This window comes from Aphanomyces invadans (genome assembly GCF_000520115.1).
Source record: "Aphanomyces invadans strain NJM9701 unplaced genomic scaffold supercont1.14, whole genome shotgun sequence".
Taxonomy (NCBI): Eukaryota; Oomycota; class Saprolegniomycetes; order Saprolegniales; family Verrucalvaceae; genus Aphanomyces; species Aphanomyces invadans.
Window position 1 is genome coordinate 329,095 of NW_008580159.1, and position 14,591 is coordinate 343,685.

The 14,591-nt window shown below is 53.7% G+C and overlaps 8 protein-coding genes across 8 annotated transcripts; 4 read left to right on the plus strand and 4 right to left on the minus strand.

The window, feature by feature from the left end:
- Window positions 1-933: 933 nt before the first annotated feature.
- H310_07486 (hypothetical protein) lies at window positions 934-3,368 on the plus strand. The gene is made up of 7 exons (XM_008872859.1): window positions 934-1,385; window positions 1,461-1,532; window positions 1,579-1,905; window positions 1,950-2,552; window positions 2,602-2,704; window positions 2,747-2,793; window positions 2,846-3,368. The coding sequence occupies exons 1-7, from the start codon at window positions 957-959 to the stop codon at window positions 3,035-3,037; spliced, it is 1,773 nt and encodes a 590-aa protein (XP_008871081.1). The 5' UTR covers window positions 934-956; the 3' UTR covers window positions 3,038-3,368.
- On the minus strand, window positions 3,298-5,499 carry H310_07487 (hypothetical protein; the record flags this gene model as incomplete). Its single annotated transcript, XM_008872860.1, has 5 exons — window positions 3,298-4,118; window positions 4,165-4,261; window positions 4,779-4,833; window positions 4,883-5,157; window positions 5,212-5,499. The coding sequence occupies 5 exons, from the start codon at window positions 5,497-5,499 to the stop codon at window positions 3,298-3,300; spliced, it is 1,536 nt and encodes a 511-aa protein (XP_008871082.1).
- A 243-nt stretch (window positions 5,500-5,742) lies between these two features.
- Window positions 5,743-7,134, plus strand: H310_07488 (kynureninase). Its single transcript, XM_008872861.1, has one exon. It carries the CDS (start codon window positions 5,800-5,802, stop codon window positions 7,096-7,098), a length of 1,299 nt encoding a protein of 432 aa, XP_008871083.1. The 5' UTR covers window positions 5,743-5,799; the 3' UTR covers window positions 7,099-7,134.
- Window positions 7,135-7,377: 243 nt separating this feature from the next.
- Window positions 7,378-8,030, plus strand: H310_07489 (hypothetical protein; the record flags this gene model as incomplete). Its single annotated transcript, XM_008872862.1, has 2 exons — window positions 7,378-7,558; window positions 7,605-8,030. The coding sequence occupies 2 exons, from the start codon at window positions 7,378-7,380 to the stop codon at window positions 7,994-7,996; spliced, it is 573 nt and encodes a 190-aa protein (XP_008871084.1). The 3' UTR covers window positions 7,997-8,030.
- H310_07490 (hypothetical protein) lies at window positions 8,014-9,592 on the minus strand. The gene is made up of 4 exons (XM_008872863.1): window positions 8,931-9,592; window positions 8,796-8,885; window positions 8,418-8,750; window positions 8,014-8,371 (listed from the first exon to the last, which is right to left on the minus strand). Exons 1-4 carry the CDS (start codon window positions 9,540-9,542, stop codon window positions 8,189-8,191), a joined length of 1,218 nt encoding a protein of 405 aa, XP_008871085.1. The 5' UTR covers window positions 9,543-9,592; the 3' UTR covers window positions 8,014-8,188.
- Window positions 9,593-9,799: 207 nt separating this feature from the next.
- On the minus strand, window positions 9,800-10,794 carry H310_07491 (hypothetical protein). Its single transcript, XM_008872864.1, has one exon. The coding sequence runs from the start codon at window positions 10,750-10,752 to the stop codon at window positions 9,910-9,912; it is 843 nt and encodes a 280-aa protein (XP_008871086.1). The 5' UTR covers window positions 10,753-10,794; the 3' UTR covers window positions 9,800-9,909.
- A 1,285-nt stretch (window positions 10,795-12,079) lies between these two features.
- H310_07492 (arsenical-resistance protein) lies at window positions 12,080-13,358 on the minus strand. Its single transcript, XM_008872865.1, has one exon. It carries the CDS (start codon window positions 13,303-13,305, stop codon window positions 12,130-12,132), a length of 1,176 nt encoding a protein of 391 aa, XP_008871087.1. The 5' UTR covers window positions 13,306-13,358; the 3' UTR covers window positions 12,080-12,129.
- Window positions 13,359-13,882: 524 nt separating this feature from the next.
- Window positions 13,883-14,480, plus strand: H310_07493 (hypothetical protein). Its single transcript, XM_008872866.1, has one exon. It carries the CDS (start codon window positions 14,000-14,002, stop codon window positions 14,438-14,440), a length of 441 nt encoding a protein of 146 aa, XP_008871088.1. The 5' UTR covers window positions 13,883-13,999; the 3' UTR covers window positions 14,441-14,480.
- The last annotated feature ends 111 nt before the right edge of the window (window positions 14,481-14,591 follow it).

Sequence of the window (14,591 nt, forward strand, 5' to 3'; positions counted from 1 at the left end):
AAAATGGTCAGAACATGTCGTCGGCCTTCGATAGGTCCAAATGCATGTGCAATCATACCATCGGGGGTCACAAGGGTTTGATATTTCATGGCGTGGCGTCGCTTGTGTCCATTAAACACAGTTCGTTGTCTTTCATTTCCATCCGGCCGACAGCATTCGCGCACGGTCCCATCCATGAATGCCCAGACGTTCTCGACTTCTGCACCCTTGGCCACAACGGCTTGGCTGAACTCCATGAATTTGGTACAAATGCAGTCGCGGTCGAGATATACGATTTCGGCAAAGTTGGAGTAAATGTGGTCCAATATGTGCAAGAAGATGTTGCAGAGGCCACTTCTGGAACGACCGAACATCGTGATGTGGTCTGACCAGCGATCAGGAACTGCAAAACGGCGCAAGAGAATGCAGATAGCCTCGAGTCCGTGCATGCAGTTCGCTCTGGTGTGACAACACGAGGTGGGATCCGTAGGTAGTTGACGAGGGCAACCAACGTGGATTTGGAGAATCGGAACTTGGATAAGCAATCGTTGTCGGTGAATGAGTCCAAAGTGAAGGCGACATTAGGAATGGTTAGCTGAGTACTGGTGGCTCTGCGGCGCAAGAGGGCGAGCTTTAGTCGCAGAGGTACTCGGCTACAATGGATCAATCGATGCTCAGGATGCATTTTGAACTTCGTCAAGCATTCCATTGACCATACCTAAACATATGACTCACTGCAGCCTTTCTAAACGTGAATTCGCCAGACTTTGGACTTCAGACTTCAAGAAAATCGAAGGTAGAAGAAAGTCTGTGAACTATTTAGATTTCAGACTTGCTAAACGTCTCTATTCTAGAGTTGTCCGCCATGAACATCCGAATAACGCACTTGAGTATCCGAATTTATTGCAGACGGATACCGGTACTTGATCCGGATGTATTCTGCTTGGAAAAATATCTTCGTTGGGGGCGTGGACATCATGCAAGACTTGCTGGCGGACGAAGAAAACCAGAGCCGACGGACGTTCTGCCAGATGCCGTTCAGCTCGATCTACGAGAACGCGGAGAAGGGACAGACGTCAGTCTCCAACCTGCTCGCGTTTATCAAGAAGAAAAACACCGCCGAACGAAAGTGTGCGGATGCTGTTCTGTCGAGTCTCAGCGACGTTGGTGAGTTGCGCGAGTTTGAAGAACCAGGAACATCCATAAAAGGGGTGCTCGATCAATGGCATATGTATTTGCACACACTCAACACCCAGCAACTCACGTGGACACAAGTCGTCGACGAGCATGTTGCACGACCTCTCGAATCCCTCAAAGATGCGTCTACGACGTACATGCAAACGCTGCAAGCAGAGCTCGCGCGGGTCAACGACGAATACTCTGCTGCGGAAGAGCAACAGTGCAAGGTACACTGATCATCACGTCTAACGTGTTCCCCTCGAGCTTGACCTCTCGTTCCTACCTTAACGCCAGCATGCCAGGCAAAGGTAGTCGTTGATTGTGCACGACGGGACCTTGAAGAAGCGATTAGTCGCCAGGACGACGCGCTACATGTAAATTACATTCACCTCATCAATCCTGGTACATGATTATCCTTAGGAAATTGGAGTCCCGTCCTTCGAGCTCCAACGACTGGCATTCCGCGTCAAGTCCGCCGAACTCGAGCTCTCCCGGGCGTTAGCCGAGAGGGAACAGACCAAGCAACATTTGCTCAAGACGATAATTGCACGGGATGAAATGACTATGGCCGTTAGTGTGGCCTACCAGCGCGCGGAAGAGGAACGGATGGACCAGCTCGGGTCGTGCTTGAAGCTGTGGATGCATGTCGAGAAGGAACATATCAAGTTCAGAGAGAAACAACTCCAGCAGCTGGAAGAACACGTCGTGCGCATGGACCGCGCGGGAGACCTCCAGCTCCTCATTCATGTACGTGTGGTCGATGCGGGGGCTTAGCAGAAATGGACGAGTAGAACCATCGGCACCCGGACAACTTGCACTTTCAGGGAAAAGCGCTGTCATTACTCGATTGGCAGTGGCAAAATCAAAACCAACAGTCGCCTCCTGGGTCCCTCAACAGCCTTCAAGTGCCTTCTGCGGACAAATGGCAGGTGTCGCATGCCGACGCGAACGCCGACGAGAACGCCCCATCCTGCCATGACAAGTCCTTGCAGCATCTCGAAGCTGTCCTGTCTTCTCATTTCGACGACCACATTGATTTGGACGATGCCAGCAATCCAGCCACGCGCGAATTCGTTGCGGCCAGTTGCAATTCGTCCGAGTCGCGACAACTCTTTGTGCAAACGCTAAATCGACAACGCAGCATCGCGACGAAAGTGTCGAGCCCGATCAAGTTTCGGCGGCTGGTGCAGTGTTTTCTTGCGTTTTTCGACGCGTGTGTGCTTCACGATGATACGAAGGCAGCCAAGACTGCCATGATGCTGTCGGCGACGTTTTACACAATCCCCCCACACGACCGCACCAATCTCGACGACGCGCCAAGCGCTGATCCACGGCACATTCGACGATATGTCCAGGAAGATGTGAAGGTTCATGTGATCTGGAGCAACCCCAATGTATGGTTGTGATTGTCTGGTGAGGTTTCTCACGAAAGGTTGGGCGTAGTTTTGGGAGAAAGCATTAATGCTGGCAATTGGCGAGGAGCTGCACAAGACCCCGCGGCGATGCCCGTGGGAGGATCTACCAACAAATGTCCCGCGCAGCGATGGTACTCTTGCACAGCAAGCAGCATGACTTATATGGCGACTAGGTGTACTCAGCCGCGAAGAAGCCGTGAGTTTGGTCCACAACATCGTGGTACGCGTCATTGAAGCGCGTGGTCTCCAGGGCTCATGCTTGTGCATGATAGTTTGGGCAATTGGGGTCGTTTACGCTCAGCATGCTCGAGTTTGACGTCCCGATCACACAAATCCGGCATTTCGTTGAAACCATGTGCGACGCCCATGAGCTCACGGAGGAGCAGCGGTTCCTACTGCGGGCCAACTTGCGGGAAATAGCCATCAAACTCGGCTACACGACGCATCCACCACAATCAAATTGACTGTTTTACTGTTGACATTGTGCTGGCTGGAACGAGACTGGCATGGTCGGACCTGTGCGTGTATCTGGGCATTGACGTCTCAACCCAGGAGCTCCGTCAGTAACACCTGTGGAGACAGACCTGCCGACCCTTGAAAAGACTGTGAAGAAACTCTACTTGTGCTATAAACGCCCTACTTTATACGTTGTGTGCGTCTGGTGTGCAGGTGCATTATGACAGAGTGAAATTTACTCGAGAGAAGGTGGCCAAATGACCAAATATCAGCGACTCGTGTTGGTGTGGAGGTCAGCGATGAGATACGTTGCGATGGCTTTCACCCGGACAGCGATCGCTCGATCTGGATCTCGACAACCTCGGGTGACGATCGATGCCAAGAATGGATGGCTATGAATAAACGAGCAGAGCAATGGTAGGTAAGCAAGGGCACCCTCGTTGGTGCGGTGGGTGGTTGCGCGGCGCATGGCCAACTCGAACGCGTGCTCGAGTTCGAATCTGTAGAGGGCGTTCGACTGCAGCAGCCATGCCAGAGCTTGGACACTGTTTTGGTCCACTGCAGCGTGAGCTGCAGCAGCGATATACCGCAGGCCCAATTGATCGCGAGTGCACCAGTCGCCTTTACAGAGGAGGGCTAGGTTCGCAAGCGGACTTGCGTGGCAATACGCCATTACATCCAAGTGGCAGTGTGTCGTGGCCACCACAAATGCCCTCCCGATCGCATGGGGACTCCATTCGAGTTCGAGCGACGGAGATGTCAAGATCAGCTGAACGATATTCACGTAACCTTCGCGAGAAGCGTCGATGAGTGCTTCTTCCGCTTGCGAAGGATGCTGACGAAGCAACACTTGGGCGACATTGTACTCGCCAAAGAATGTCGCAAACTGAAGTGGCGTGAGAACCTTGGGCTGGCTAAGGGACGCAGTTGATTTGATCTTTAAGAGGAGCGGCGGCGACGATGCTGGAAGAATGAAGCGTCGAAGCGCGTCCGACCGTTCGACGTCGGCCTTCATGAGTCGGTCGTGGCGGCTCTCGAGAACCTCGAGAACAATATCATCCAGGTCCAAATCAGGGTTATCGACAACTCCTATGAATCATCATACGGCAGAGTCCACGAGCGTTAGATGACGTACGGTTGGCGTACAGCGTTCGTGCGACTTGGGTGTCGTCAGGTGAGAGATCCCTGGACCGAGGTATTGACGCGGCGACCGCGGACGGAGCAGCCTTAACCTTCCTCGCACACAACGACTCCCATGTTTCGCCCAGAAGTATTCCGTTGCGCACCATGCCCTCTGTTAACAGAGATAAGTATTCATCCATTCGGTCCATGAAGAATGACGAGTTTGATGCAGTATCGCAAGTGAAGGGTCATCAGTGGAAATTATCCGGATATGGCGAATATTTTCGAAAGTATAGTCCAATTTATTGCAAATTCAGTTGCAGCAAAAAGATCGCTTGGTGTATTATTAAATAGAGGGCGGAATTGGCCTAGTTCCACCGTTTGCGAGGAAGGCCGGACGATGACGTCGTGAGGACCCTCGCGGCCGCTGTCATGGATGAACCAAGCGAAGATCGTCGGACGCGCATGGGAGCTGACCTGAAAGGACGGTGAGACGACTGCCGAGCCCTTTGATGGAGAAGAATACTTCGATGACGAGGTGCGTTCGCGTAGTGGGAATCGAGTGGCACCGTCGGCAGATTGCTGGAGTCGACATTGTGTAGACGGGTAGTCTGTTTGAAAAGTCACCTGTTTGGTGCTGTTCTCGTCCGTGACATCGTCGTACTTCGGTCGCTTCAAAATGCTGTAGGCGAGGTGAGATACTGTCATAAATTTTATCTCGGATCGTATACCTTTGAAACTGTGCAGGAGGGACGTGCTTTCGCTTGGCTGCATACGCTTCTGTCGTACGGGTCAATGCGCTACTACCGATGCTGAATCGTCGAGGTTGTCGTGCTGATGGTGGAGCTGTGGGTGGGACATTAAGCTGCTCCTGATGGACCAACTCGTCGACAACTTTGATCTTTCGTGGGGTTTCTTCGGAGGGAGAGGCGTCGTCATTACTGCGCTTGTCATTTTTAGCGATTCGTTCCCGCAGTTGTGCCATTGTTTTGTTTTGCAGGGCCACCTAAACCCACAACCGGCAAGGTGAGGATGTCGCTGCTGGGTGGTGTACACACACCGTCTGTCGTAGCGTCACGAGCTCAAGGTGTTCTTTTTCCCACACGCTTGAGATTCGATTCACTTGGGATTGGAGGAGTTTTTTGCTGCGGCTTTCGCGTTGTGCGGTCTGGAGTGCCTCGTTATGTCCAGTCACCTGATTATCGATGAGCCGGACTAAGACCTTGCCAAGGACGTCGAAGTCTTCAGCCCACATGGCCAAAGATGTCGTTAGGTCGTTCTTGAAACCAAACACCGACTGTCGAAGTCCATGCAAGCCTTCCTTCCATCCTGCGGTGGCGCCGTCCATTTCGTCGTGACGCCAAGATTCAAATCCACGTCCATTTCAAATTCTCAAATTTTAACCGGATGTTCGGATAAAACACATCCAATCAAAACGAGTTTCAGTTTTGTACTTTGCTTGTGTATGTGGTGCCCCAACAATCGATACCACGAAACACGATTGAGAATTCCCTAAAATGGATGGAAATTTTTATGATTTTCACAAATTGAATGAATTTTCGAATGGAATTGATACCACTCTTGTGCGCTGGCGGCATGACGGGAAGGACGCGGAGCCATTCCGGCCCGAAACATTTCGACTTCCACGATGGCCAACGCACTGCTCACCCGCGAGCACGCTATCCACCTAGATGCATTGGACTCACTTGGGTCGCTACGCGACCAGTTCCAACTGCCTGAAGGCAACATCATCTACCTTGACGGAAACTCGTTGGGATTCCTTCCACGGGCCACAGCTCCTCGCTTGGATCAAGTCGTGACACAAGAGTGGGGTCAAGGGCTCATCCGGAGTTGGAACAATGCGGGTTGGATCGGTCTCTCACGTCGAATTGGCGACAAAATTGGCTCCGTTCTTCTTGGTGCTGGCCCAGGCGAATGTGTCGTGACCGACTCGTTGTCTATCAATCTGTACAAAGTGCTCATGGCTGCTGTTGACCTTGCCATCGAGAAAGATCCGTCGCGCACCGTCGTCCTCACTGACCGCGACAACTTTCCCTCGGACCTGTACATTGCGCAGTCCGTCGTGTCGACTCGACATGGAATGCAAGTCCTCACCGTCACCCCCGACGCCCTGTTGACTACACCTTCGCATCTGTCATCTTCTGTCGCGGTTCTGCTTCTCACTCCCGTGGACTACCGCACAGGCCGACTCCTGGATATGCCGTCCCTGACTGCCGCTGCCCACGCCGCTGGAATCCTCGTCATTTGGGATCTCGCCCACAGTGCCGGCGCTCATCCCGTGGATGTCCATGCCATGGATGCCGATTTTGTCGTCGGGTGCGGTTACAAGTACTTGAATGGCGGCCCCGGGGCTCCTGCATTCGTTTGGGTTCACCCGCGTCTTGTACATCGGTGCACTCAACCCTTGTCGGGATGGCTGGGGCATCAAAACCCATTTGCGTTTGCTCCCGAGTACACGCCAGCCGACGGCATCCAAAGGTTTGTCTCAGGGACGCCGTCCATCTTGGCGCTGACAGCGTTAGAGTGCGGCATCGACACCCTGGCGGCGGCAACGCCTCTGGGGGGCATGGTGGCCCTGCGAGAAAAGTCGCTGCACCTCACGTCGTTTTTCCTGGAACTAGTCGATGCATGGATCATCGGACACGAAGGAATGGAGACAATTACTGTCGCGACGCCGCGCGATCCCCAACATCGAGGATCCCAAGTCAGTCTGCGCCACCCAACCGATGCGTATGCAATTGTTCAAGCGCTGATTGCTCGGGGTGTCATCGGCGACTTCCGAGCACCGGACATCATGCGCTTTGGCTTCACGCCGCTGTACACGCGGTTCGTCGATGTTTTCGACGCAACCGCTGCCCTCGTTGACGTATTGCGCACAGAGGCGTACAAAGACCCTGCGTTCCAAACTCGCCACACTGTCACCTAGTTGAATCCGTTTGCCAACCAAAGTACATGTTCCATGTGTAGTCGGAGACGTGTCTACCCATTGTGCAGCTTCATGCGATCGCAACGGTTGTGTTTGTTTGCACATAAGGTGATATCTGCCAGCCCTGACTGCACCGATCCCGCTGTCCGCGGTTGACGATACAGCGATACCATGTTTGGGCCTCAACGTCGGCTCTGCCCACTCGCCGCCTCGATCTCAATCAACTTCATGATGATTTATCCGGATTTTTGATACTCCGGATACCTTCCACAATCCGTCATGGAATTGGAAGTGGCAGCACTTGAGCGGCGCGTGGCTGCGTTGCAGGCTCGGCTAGGGTTCGTCGCATCAGATGATCGAAATGTTCCCATGCAGACCCGACTGCAAGCTCTATCGGAGAACCTGTCACGCCTTGAGAGCAGTGTCGATCCGCCTCATGTCCCAAGCCTACATGCTGCGTGTAAGTCTCTAGGCCAAGTCCAAGGTGCCTCTCATCGCTCCCGTAGATCAAAGGCAAGAAAAACTGCTCCAACCCGAGTTTCTTGAAGCATTGAGCGAACATGGTCGTGGTGCATCACAGCAATGGAAGAAAGCGATAGTGCTGTCGTCCGAGGAGTCGGTGGCGAAGTTGGCAGTCCAAGCCAAACGCCTCCAAGAATTGGACGCCTCCGTCCTCAACTCGACATTTCCAAGTCTCTCGCAAGAAGCTCAATCGGCTCTCAACCGTGTCGAGACGCAGAACCTCCTCGTGACACGCCAGGTCATCGTGCAGCATCAAGCGGTTGAGTCGCTCCTGACGCAGTACGCATCAATTGTCCATGGCATGTCTAAGAAATTTCAGCTGTACGACGCCTATGTTCGCCAACTTGAGGAGAAGGCGGCAGTGGCACACACTTAACCTAATGGAAGAAATCGCTCCATTCGTCATCGCATCATAGTCCGGTTCCACATTGTGTCGACAAGTCAGTCAGAGCGTACGCACGCTCGTCGCCGCCTGCCGCTCTCCAAATATCGCTATTTACTGGCACCATAGCTTCCTTTATAACATCGAAGAGCAAAACAGCCAGAGGAAGCGGCCCAACAGAGCCATCTACATTTGTGCAGCGTCTTCGTAAATCCGGGAGATGGAGGTCACGTCGCACGGCAATCGTGTCACTGGACACTCGCCGTGCTCGAGGACGTAGCTGTGGATACAGGGGTAGCAAAATACAAAGCCAGACACACAACTGGCGGGGTTGGTGCGTTGGCGATGGCAAAGTCCGCATCGGTGGGTCTGCGAAGCCGTCGTCAGCTACTAGCAGCTCTAGTCGTCGTCGTACCTCGGACGATAGTGAGATCGCGCTATGGGTCAGCGCAGGCTGCGCAGGAGGTGGCGGAGGTAGCAACATCGCTCCATTTTTTCCTTTCCCCAAGAACACGGGTCCGCCATTCCCAGCGGGTTGCCCTTGACGGTTCATGTCGGACTGAAGCCACTCCAAAAATTTGAAGCCCACGATGGCGAGAACGACAATCGTTTGAGAATAGTCGATCACAGTCCATGTGGCCTGGTAGACCCATCGCCGAAGAGTGTTCCACGACAAAGACGACGACGTGTTGCTCAGGGCCGCGAGAATGCCTGAGCGATGGCGCATCCGCGATCGCTCAAACGTGGACTAGGCCAGAACGGTTGAGGTACATCATCGGTCAAGGACGCGTACAATGTCGTTTGGGGTAATTCTGGTAAACACAACCTTCATGGCTCGCAAGAACGGGGAAAAATGCTTGGTGTGACCAAACAAGTACATCCACTGGGCAAGTTGTCAGAGATGCAACTTCTTTAGAGGACGACGAACCTGGTATATGAGAAAGATCCCTTCGTAGCTGAAATGCACTGCAGGATAAACGTCCACGAACAACGATCGAAGCTCCGTCCAGATGCGCAGGTGCCGCCAATGCCGCCAAAATCGTGTAAAGCGGGATGGACACACTGGATGGACCGCGTCATCGTCGTCGCTGAGAAGTGGTCTTGTGGATGGTTGAGACGAGTTCAATAAACTTTGGTAGTACGCATCTGCTTTGGCTTTCAAGTAGGGCACACCGACATGCCAGAGCAAACTTCGTCGGCGGCCGATTTCCGTCAGTGGGTACAGTTGTGCGGGGGTGTTGTTGACGGCATCTGTCAGTTCCATGCGCTTGATGCCGTAGAATCGTTCGACAAGCAAGCAATCGTAGTGGGCCAAGCAGTACCGTTCGATCCCGAGACGCGCCAGTGCGTAAGTCTCGTGAAAGTGGCGCACCGGCAACGTCGAAGCAACATGTGGGTATGCGTCACAGATCGCAGTGACTAGGTACTGGGCAGCGGGTTTGAAGCCACTAGCCATACGCTCCTGCATGATCAACTCAAAAGTCGAAGGGAAAGCATCGTCCGTGCCCAGACTCTCATTCGCCAAGAATAGCGCCGCCATGGGTCAGCGCTTTTGCGACCGCAACCTCGTTTGATTTGAACCTTGCGTCGACGCAACAACTCGGTTCTAACAAATTGCAACGTTATATAACGTTATATGTTATACATATTTTATTACATTTCATCGACCTCCTTCGATATTGTGACACTGGCGGCAATCTCCTGCCGCCTTCCTGTCCCTAACGGCGAGGAGAGCTGCTCAGCGTGGCGAGCCTTTCGTCCTGCATTGCATGGGCGGTGGCCATCACTGCTGGAAAATGATGCATGGAGGATATTTTGCATTAGAGCTTACGTGACTCTAGCTGATCGAATGCAACGTGCATGACCTCGATGGCATGTTCACCTTGGGGAGAGACCAAGCCATCGCATTAATGGCGGCCGTTGAACTGCTCATGCAATTCCTTTACGTCCACGTCTTGGACCTTTCGGTATCCGTCCGGTTTGAACAGGTAGACGCGGCAGAGCCCACCAGAATACGAGTCTCGGTACGTGGCTTGGTAGATCGCACTCAGTCCCAACTTGATGGCTTCGTCGTCTTCGAGGTCCCAGCGGTAGTGCGTATCCAACACACCGTACGCGTAGGTGCTGCCGGACCCGACCGAGAACTTTGGCTTGTCCTTGCTGGCGCGCATGCGGGAGCCCTCGTCGTCGACGTAATACAAGGTCGGCTCGCCGTTATCGTACCCCATCATCATCATGCCCAACGACAGACCGTATGCCTTGTAGTAGTTGCACGTATTGGCAATCAATTTGCTCGCCGCTCGGATCGAGATGCGGTGGCGGTTGCGAAGCTCATACATACGGCACTGAACGGCCAAGTTTCGTTGCCAGTATTGACAGTCGGCCGCACCACCGGCAATCGTAGCCAACATGTACGGCGTGATTTCGTTGATCTTGTCCACGGATTGTGATGCAATGTACGGTCCTTGCGTCGAGCGCGAGTCCACGGCAGCCAAAATACCGCCCTTAAAGCAAAACGCCAATGTTGTCGTCCCTTTGTCGAATTTCAGTGTCTGGTCGTTGTCTTCGTGGTACGCGATTTTCAAGTTGGTTCGGCAATACAGCGCTGGATCTGCGACGGGAGGAAGAAGGAAGCTGCTGGGAGATGCAAACTGGTCCACCGAGTTGCCCTCTAGGTTGTCTCCATCGAGCATCATCAAATCATTGCGGTTCTTCTTTAAGAACGGGAGGGCGACCGTCGCGTGCGCCATATCTTTTGCTGTCGTCGGAGGATTCCTTCGCTCTTGTGTTCACCGCAGAATGTCAAGGGGGTCATGTACGATGGTACGTACAATACAGCACCGTACAAAGTGTACCAAAGTACATGAATGGATAGTACAGTCTTCGAAATCTCTACAATATCAATAAATATATTATCATAATATCTATCGCTGCAAACTGTCAACCGTTCGATGCAGACGTACTAGAAGATCCAAGTTGGGACCGCGCATGGATGTACAAAACCCCACACTCGAGCTCGCCAATGCCGTGAAATGCCGTCTGCGCTGTCGTCCGTGGTCAAAGAGTCATCGCTGTCTCAAAGTGACCAAACTTTGGATCTGCCCTCTCAAAGTTGTTAAGCAGTTGACGCCGTCCCGGTGTACGACCATCCATGGACACCTCATTCTTCGATTCGACCCCTGTAGTCCCACATCCACTCAATATGCGCGCCCTGGTCAACTCGCCTACAACAACGCCAACGTGGCAACGTTTTGGGGGGTTGCCTCGATCCAAGCCTAACTGACATGCAGCCTCGCTCGACACGAGCATGCGCCTATGCAATGGGACTTGTGCACGATGTACGACTTCAAGTACGGCGGCTAGCTGACGAGCACCGCCGTATTGGCGACCAAGCACAACGCCGACTTCTGTGGCGGCGATGTGTCCAACAACCAGATGTGATTTTGAGCTTTGCCTCGATATATGTTTGAAGCCAAGGCGAGCGACAAGTGCAACGCGGTGACGAGGATCGAGATCCCCGGCGAAGACTTCAGTCGTTGCTACTGAGAGTTGAGGACCAGCCCCTGCGGGACCCGGTGCCGACGCCCTCAGGGTCATCATTGTTGCCTCGGCAATGCAATTGCGATGCGGCAGGATGCAATTCATTCTGGTGGATCTAGTCGTACAGTACAGTCAAGTCGTCGGCCAGTGCTAATTGAACCGACTGCAAGGGCTCGGCCGTCCAGCGGAGCTGAATGTCCTAAGCGCCATTGCTTGTAAGCGGCGGGTGAACCAGACCACCTCGCCACCAGAAATGCCTGGCATTGTCATATCCTAACATGCTTCCATATGTTGCAAAGCGCTTTTGTCAGTAACGAGGCACATTCATGGTCAGGACACACGGTGGAGGATCCGGTGGCAAACTTAAAGGATATGTGCGCTCTAATGCTTCATGCGAGGGCTGATCAAGTTGTCGCTGCCGTTGTGGTGAGGGCAAATGGACTTCGGTCTCGCTGGAGCGCAACAATGGTTTCGATCACGATGTCCACATTGTAGCCCATCATGATGAGAGAGGCAAAGCCACAGCATATATCGTACTGACGGTAGAAGTATGGCTTGGCGGTCTATTATTTACATGAAATGTCTACTCACTCCAACTGGACGTGGCCCTTGGCAAAGCGGTGCTGGGTCTTGTTGTTGATGGCGACGAGGATGAGCATGACAGGGACTTCGATGAGGACTCCCACGACCGTCGCGAGTGTGGCGGGAGATCCCGACCCGTAGATGCTGACCGCAATCGCGACGGCCATCTCGAAAAAGTTTGAGCACGCGATGAGCGACGACGGACCGGCGACGTCGTACGGGATGCGAAAGTAGATCGACACGGCGTACGTGATGCCCCAAATGAGCACGGTCTGGACGGTGAGCGGAATGGCGATGATGAGGATGTCGACCCAGTTCTTGGTGATCGTGGACGCCTGCGAGATGAAGATGAGGACCACCATGAGCAACAGAAACGCCATCGACAGCGTGTCGAGCAGCGGAATGACCTTGGTCTTGAGCCATTCGAGGCCGCGCTCGTTCAAGCTCTGGCGTGTCACCACGGCCACGACGAGCGGCACCAAGATGAACAGACCCACAGAGTACAGCAACGTGTCCCACGGCATCTCAATGTTCGACGCACTCGCGAGCAGCTTGACCGTCGGCACGTACAAGATGATCAAGAGGATGTCGTTGACGGCGACCTGCGCCAGCGTGTACGCAGCATTGCCGTTCATGAGCACCGACCAGACAAACACCATGGCCGTGCACGGCGCGCCGCCCAGCAAGACCGCGCCGATGACATATCCGTCCGACTTGTCTTGGCCCAAATACGAATCGAAGAAGACCTTGAAGAACAGCAGCGAGATCGCGTACATGGTGAAGGGCTGGATGGCGTAGTTGATGACTGAGCAGAGGAGAATGGGCTTGGGCGCCTTGACGACGGCGACGATGCTGTGAAAGTCGATCTGGAGCATCATTGGCAGGATCATCCCCCACAGGAACACGGCGATGGGGATCGAGATGCCGTGCACGGTCGCGTCTTCGAGCGCAGTGGGTACGGACGGCACGTAGTAACCGATCAGGATGCCGGCGACCATGGCCAAGAGCACCCACACCGACAAGTAGCGTTGGAAGAGGTTCAACTTTTCCAGCTCCACGGCGGGATGCGGTCCGTCGTGAGCTGGCTTGGCGTCTGAGGCTTCATTGTAGTCGGCCGTAGGCGTCAGCGGGACAGCGGGGCCAGCGGCAGCAGCAGTGGTCGACGGTGCAGTGGTCGACATCGTAAGTTGAGCAATGCAGCAGCAGGTCCAGGTGGTGGCCCGAACTCTTCAACTTCCAACGACGTTTCGAAAGAGCAATCAGGCGTTAATTCGATGACTTGTTGCCATCCTTCGAGATAAAGCTCGAATGGAGGGAAAAGCTTTATTAGACGCGTTCGCGTTTGCAATACACGGATGAAGCGGACTTGTGAACATCGCACTTTGATTGTTACAGGAGTAAAGAATGGCCACATTGATTCGTGATGGCCTAACAACGATGCGATGTAGAGATGAGGCGCAATTTACTGCGCTAACGATGCTTGGTAAGGCAACACGTCGAAAGAAGTGCAGAATCCTCGTGGTGGCATTTATTTGTTCCAAGTCGAATGTGGCACTAAAGCGATGGAGATCGTTGCAAACAACAGTTCCAGCTGGGATGGTCGAGCACCCAAATTGCCATCATCGCTTCGGAATCGACCAATCAAGCGACAGAAGAACCATCAATTTAGTGCCCAGTGCCGCTCGTACCACGAATTATGGGCACTGATTCGATGGAAAAGTGAACCCATCTAATGAACGCCACTTTCGATGGCTCCATCTCGTGCATCCAACCCAAACCACATGAACCCAGGAAAAGACTCGAGCTTTTGTGGCGCTGGCATGGCACTGGCCCCTTGCCCACACCAACCCCACGACTCGAGGCACAGATTGCAAAATGCCGACTGCAACCGTTTACCTCAACTTTGGCTGCGGGACCTGCCGCAAAGCCCACGACCTCTTGACGGCGTACATGGCTGACCCGACGAACCCTAAGCTCGACCTCACCATCGTGGAATATGTCAAGACCAAACTCGATGTTGCAACGATCAAGTCGCTCCTGTCGCTCTTGTTCCCTGAAGACCCGTCGCCGAGCCCGCTCCTCATGATGCGCACGACTTCGGAGGAGTTCCGCACTTTGAAGCTCGATGCATTGGACCCGGTCGCAGACCGCGAAGCACTGATCGAAGCCATGTCTGTGGAGCCCCTACTGATTGCGCGACCCATCTTCGTCAAGGATGGTCGAGCGATTATTGCCCGTCCTCATGATCGTCTCTACGAGCTGCTGAAGGCAGACTACACTCGTGACGAACCTCATCCTGTTGATGACTATTGTTAATGGACCCTCTCGGGCGTGTCGACTTCGTTGTGTTTGGCGCTATATTGCATGATTGCAATGCATGCTCCTTGCCGAGGTGGTCTCGGGTCCCTTTGGCGGTTCGACTGGATATGTCAGCTGACCTCGGCTCTTGGCACGCGTTGGAGCGTCG

Bases quoted from the DNA above. Each gene is read 5' to 3' on its own strand.
- H310_07488 (XM_008872861.1), top strand. From the start codon at position 5,800: ATGGCCAACGCACTGCTCACCCGCGAGCACGCTATCCACCTAGATGCA.
- H310_07493 (XM_008872866.1), top strand. From the start codon at position 14,000: ATGCCGACTGCAACCGTTTACCTCAACTTTGGCTGCGGGACCTGCCGC.
- H310_07490 (XM_008872863.1), bottom strand. From the start codon at position 9,542: ATGGCGGCGCTATTCTTGGCGAATGAGAGTCTGGGCACGGACGATGCT. The intron at 8,751-8,795 runs GTACGCGTCCTT...GTTCTGGCCTAG, and splicing joins GAATTACCCCAAACGACATT to TCCACGTTTGAGCGATCGCG. The intron at 8,372-8,417 runs GTACGACGACGA...ACGGCTTCGCAG, and splicing joins CGATCTCACTATCGTCCGAG to ACCCACCGATGCGGACTTTG.
- H310_07492 (XM_008872865.1), bottom strand. From the start codon at position 13,305: ATGTCGACCACTGCACCGTCGACCACTGCTGCTGCCGCTGGCCCCGCT.
- H310_07486 (XM_008872859.1), top strand. From the start codon at position 957: ATGCAAGACTTGCTGGCGGACGAAGAAAACCAGAGCCGACGGACGTTC. The intron at 1,533-1,578 runs GTAAATTACATT...GATTATCCTTAG, and splicing joins GCCAGGACGACGCGCTACAT to GAAATTGGAGTCCCGTCCTT. The intron at 1,906-1,949 runs GTACGTGTGGTC...ATGGACGAGTAG, and splicing joins ACCTCCAGCTCCTCATTCAT to AACCATCGGCACCCGGACAA.
- H310_07491 (XM_008872864.1), bottom strand. From the start codon at position 10,752: ATGGCGCACGCGACGGTCGCCCTCCCGTTCTTAAAGAAGAACCGCAAT.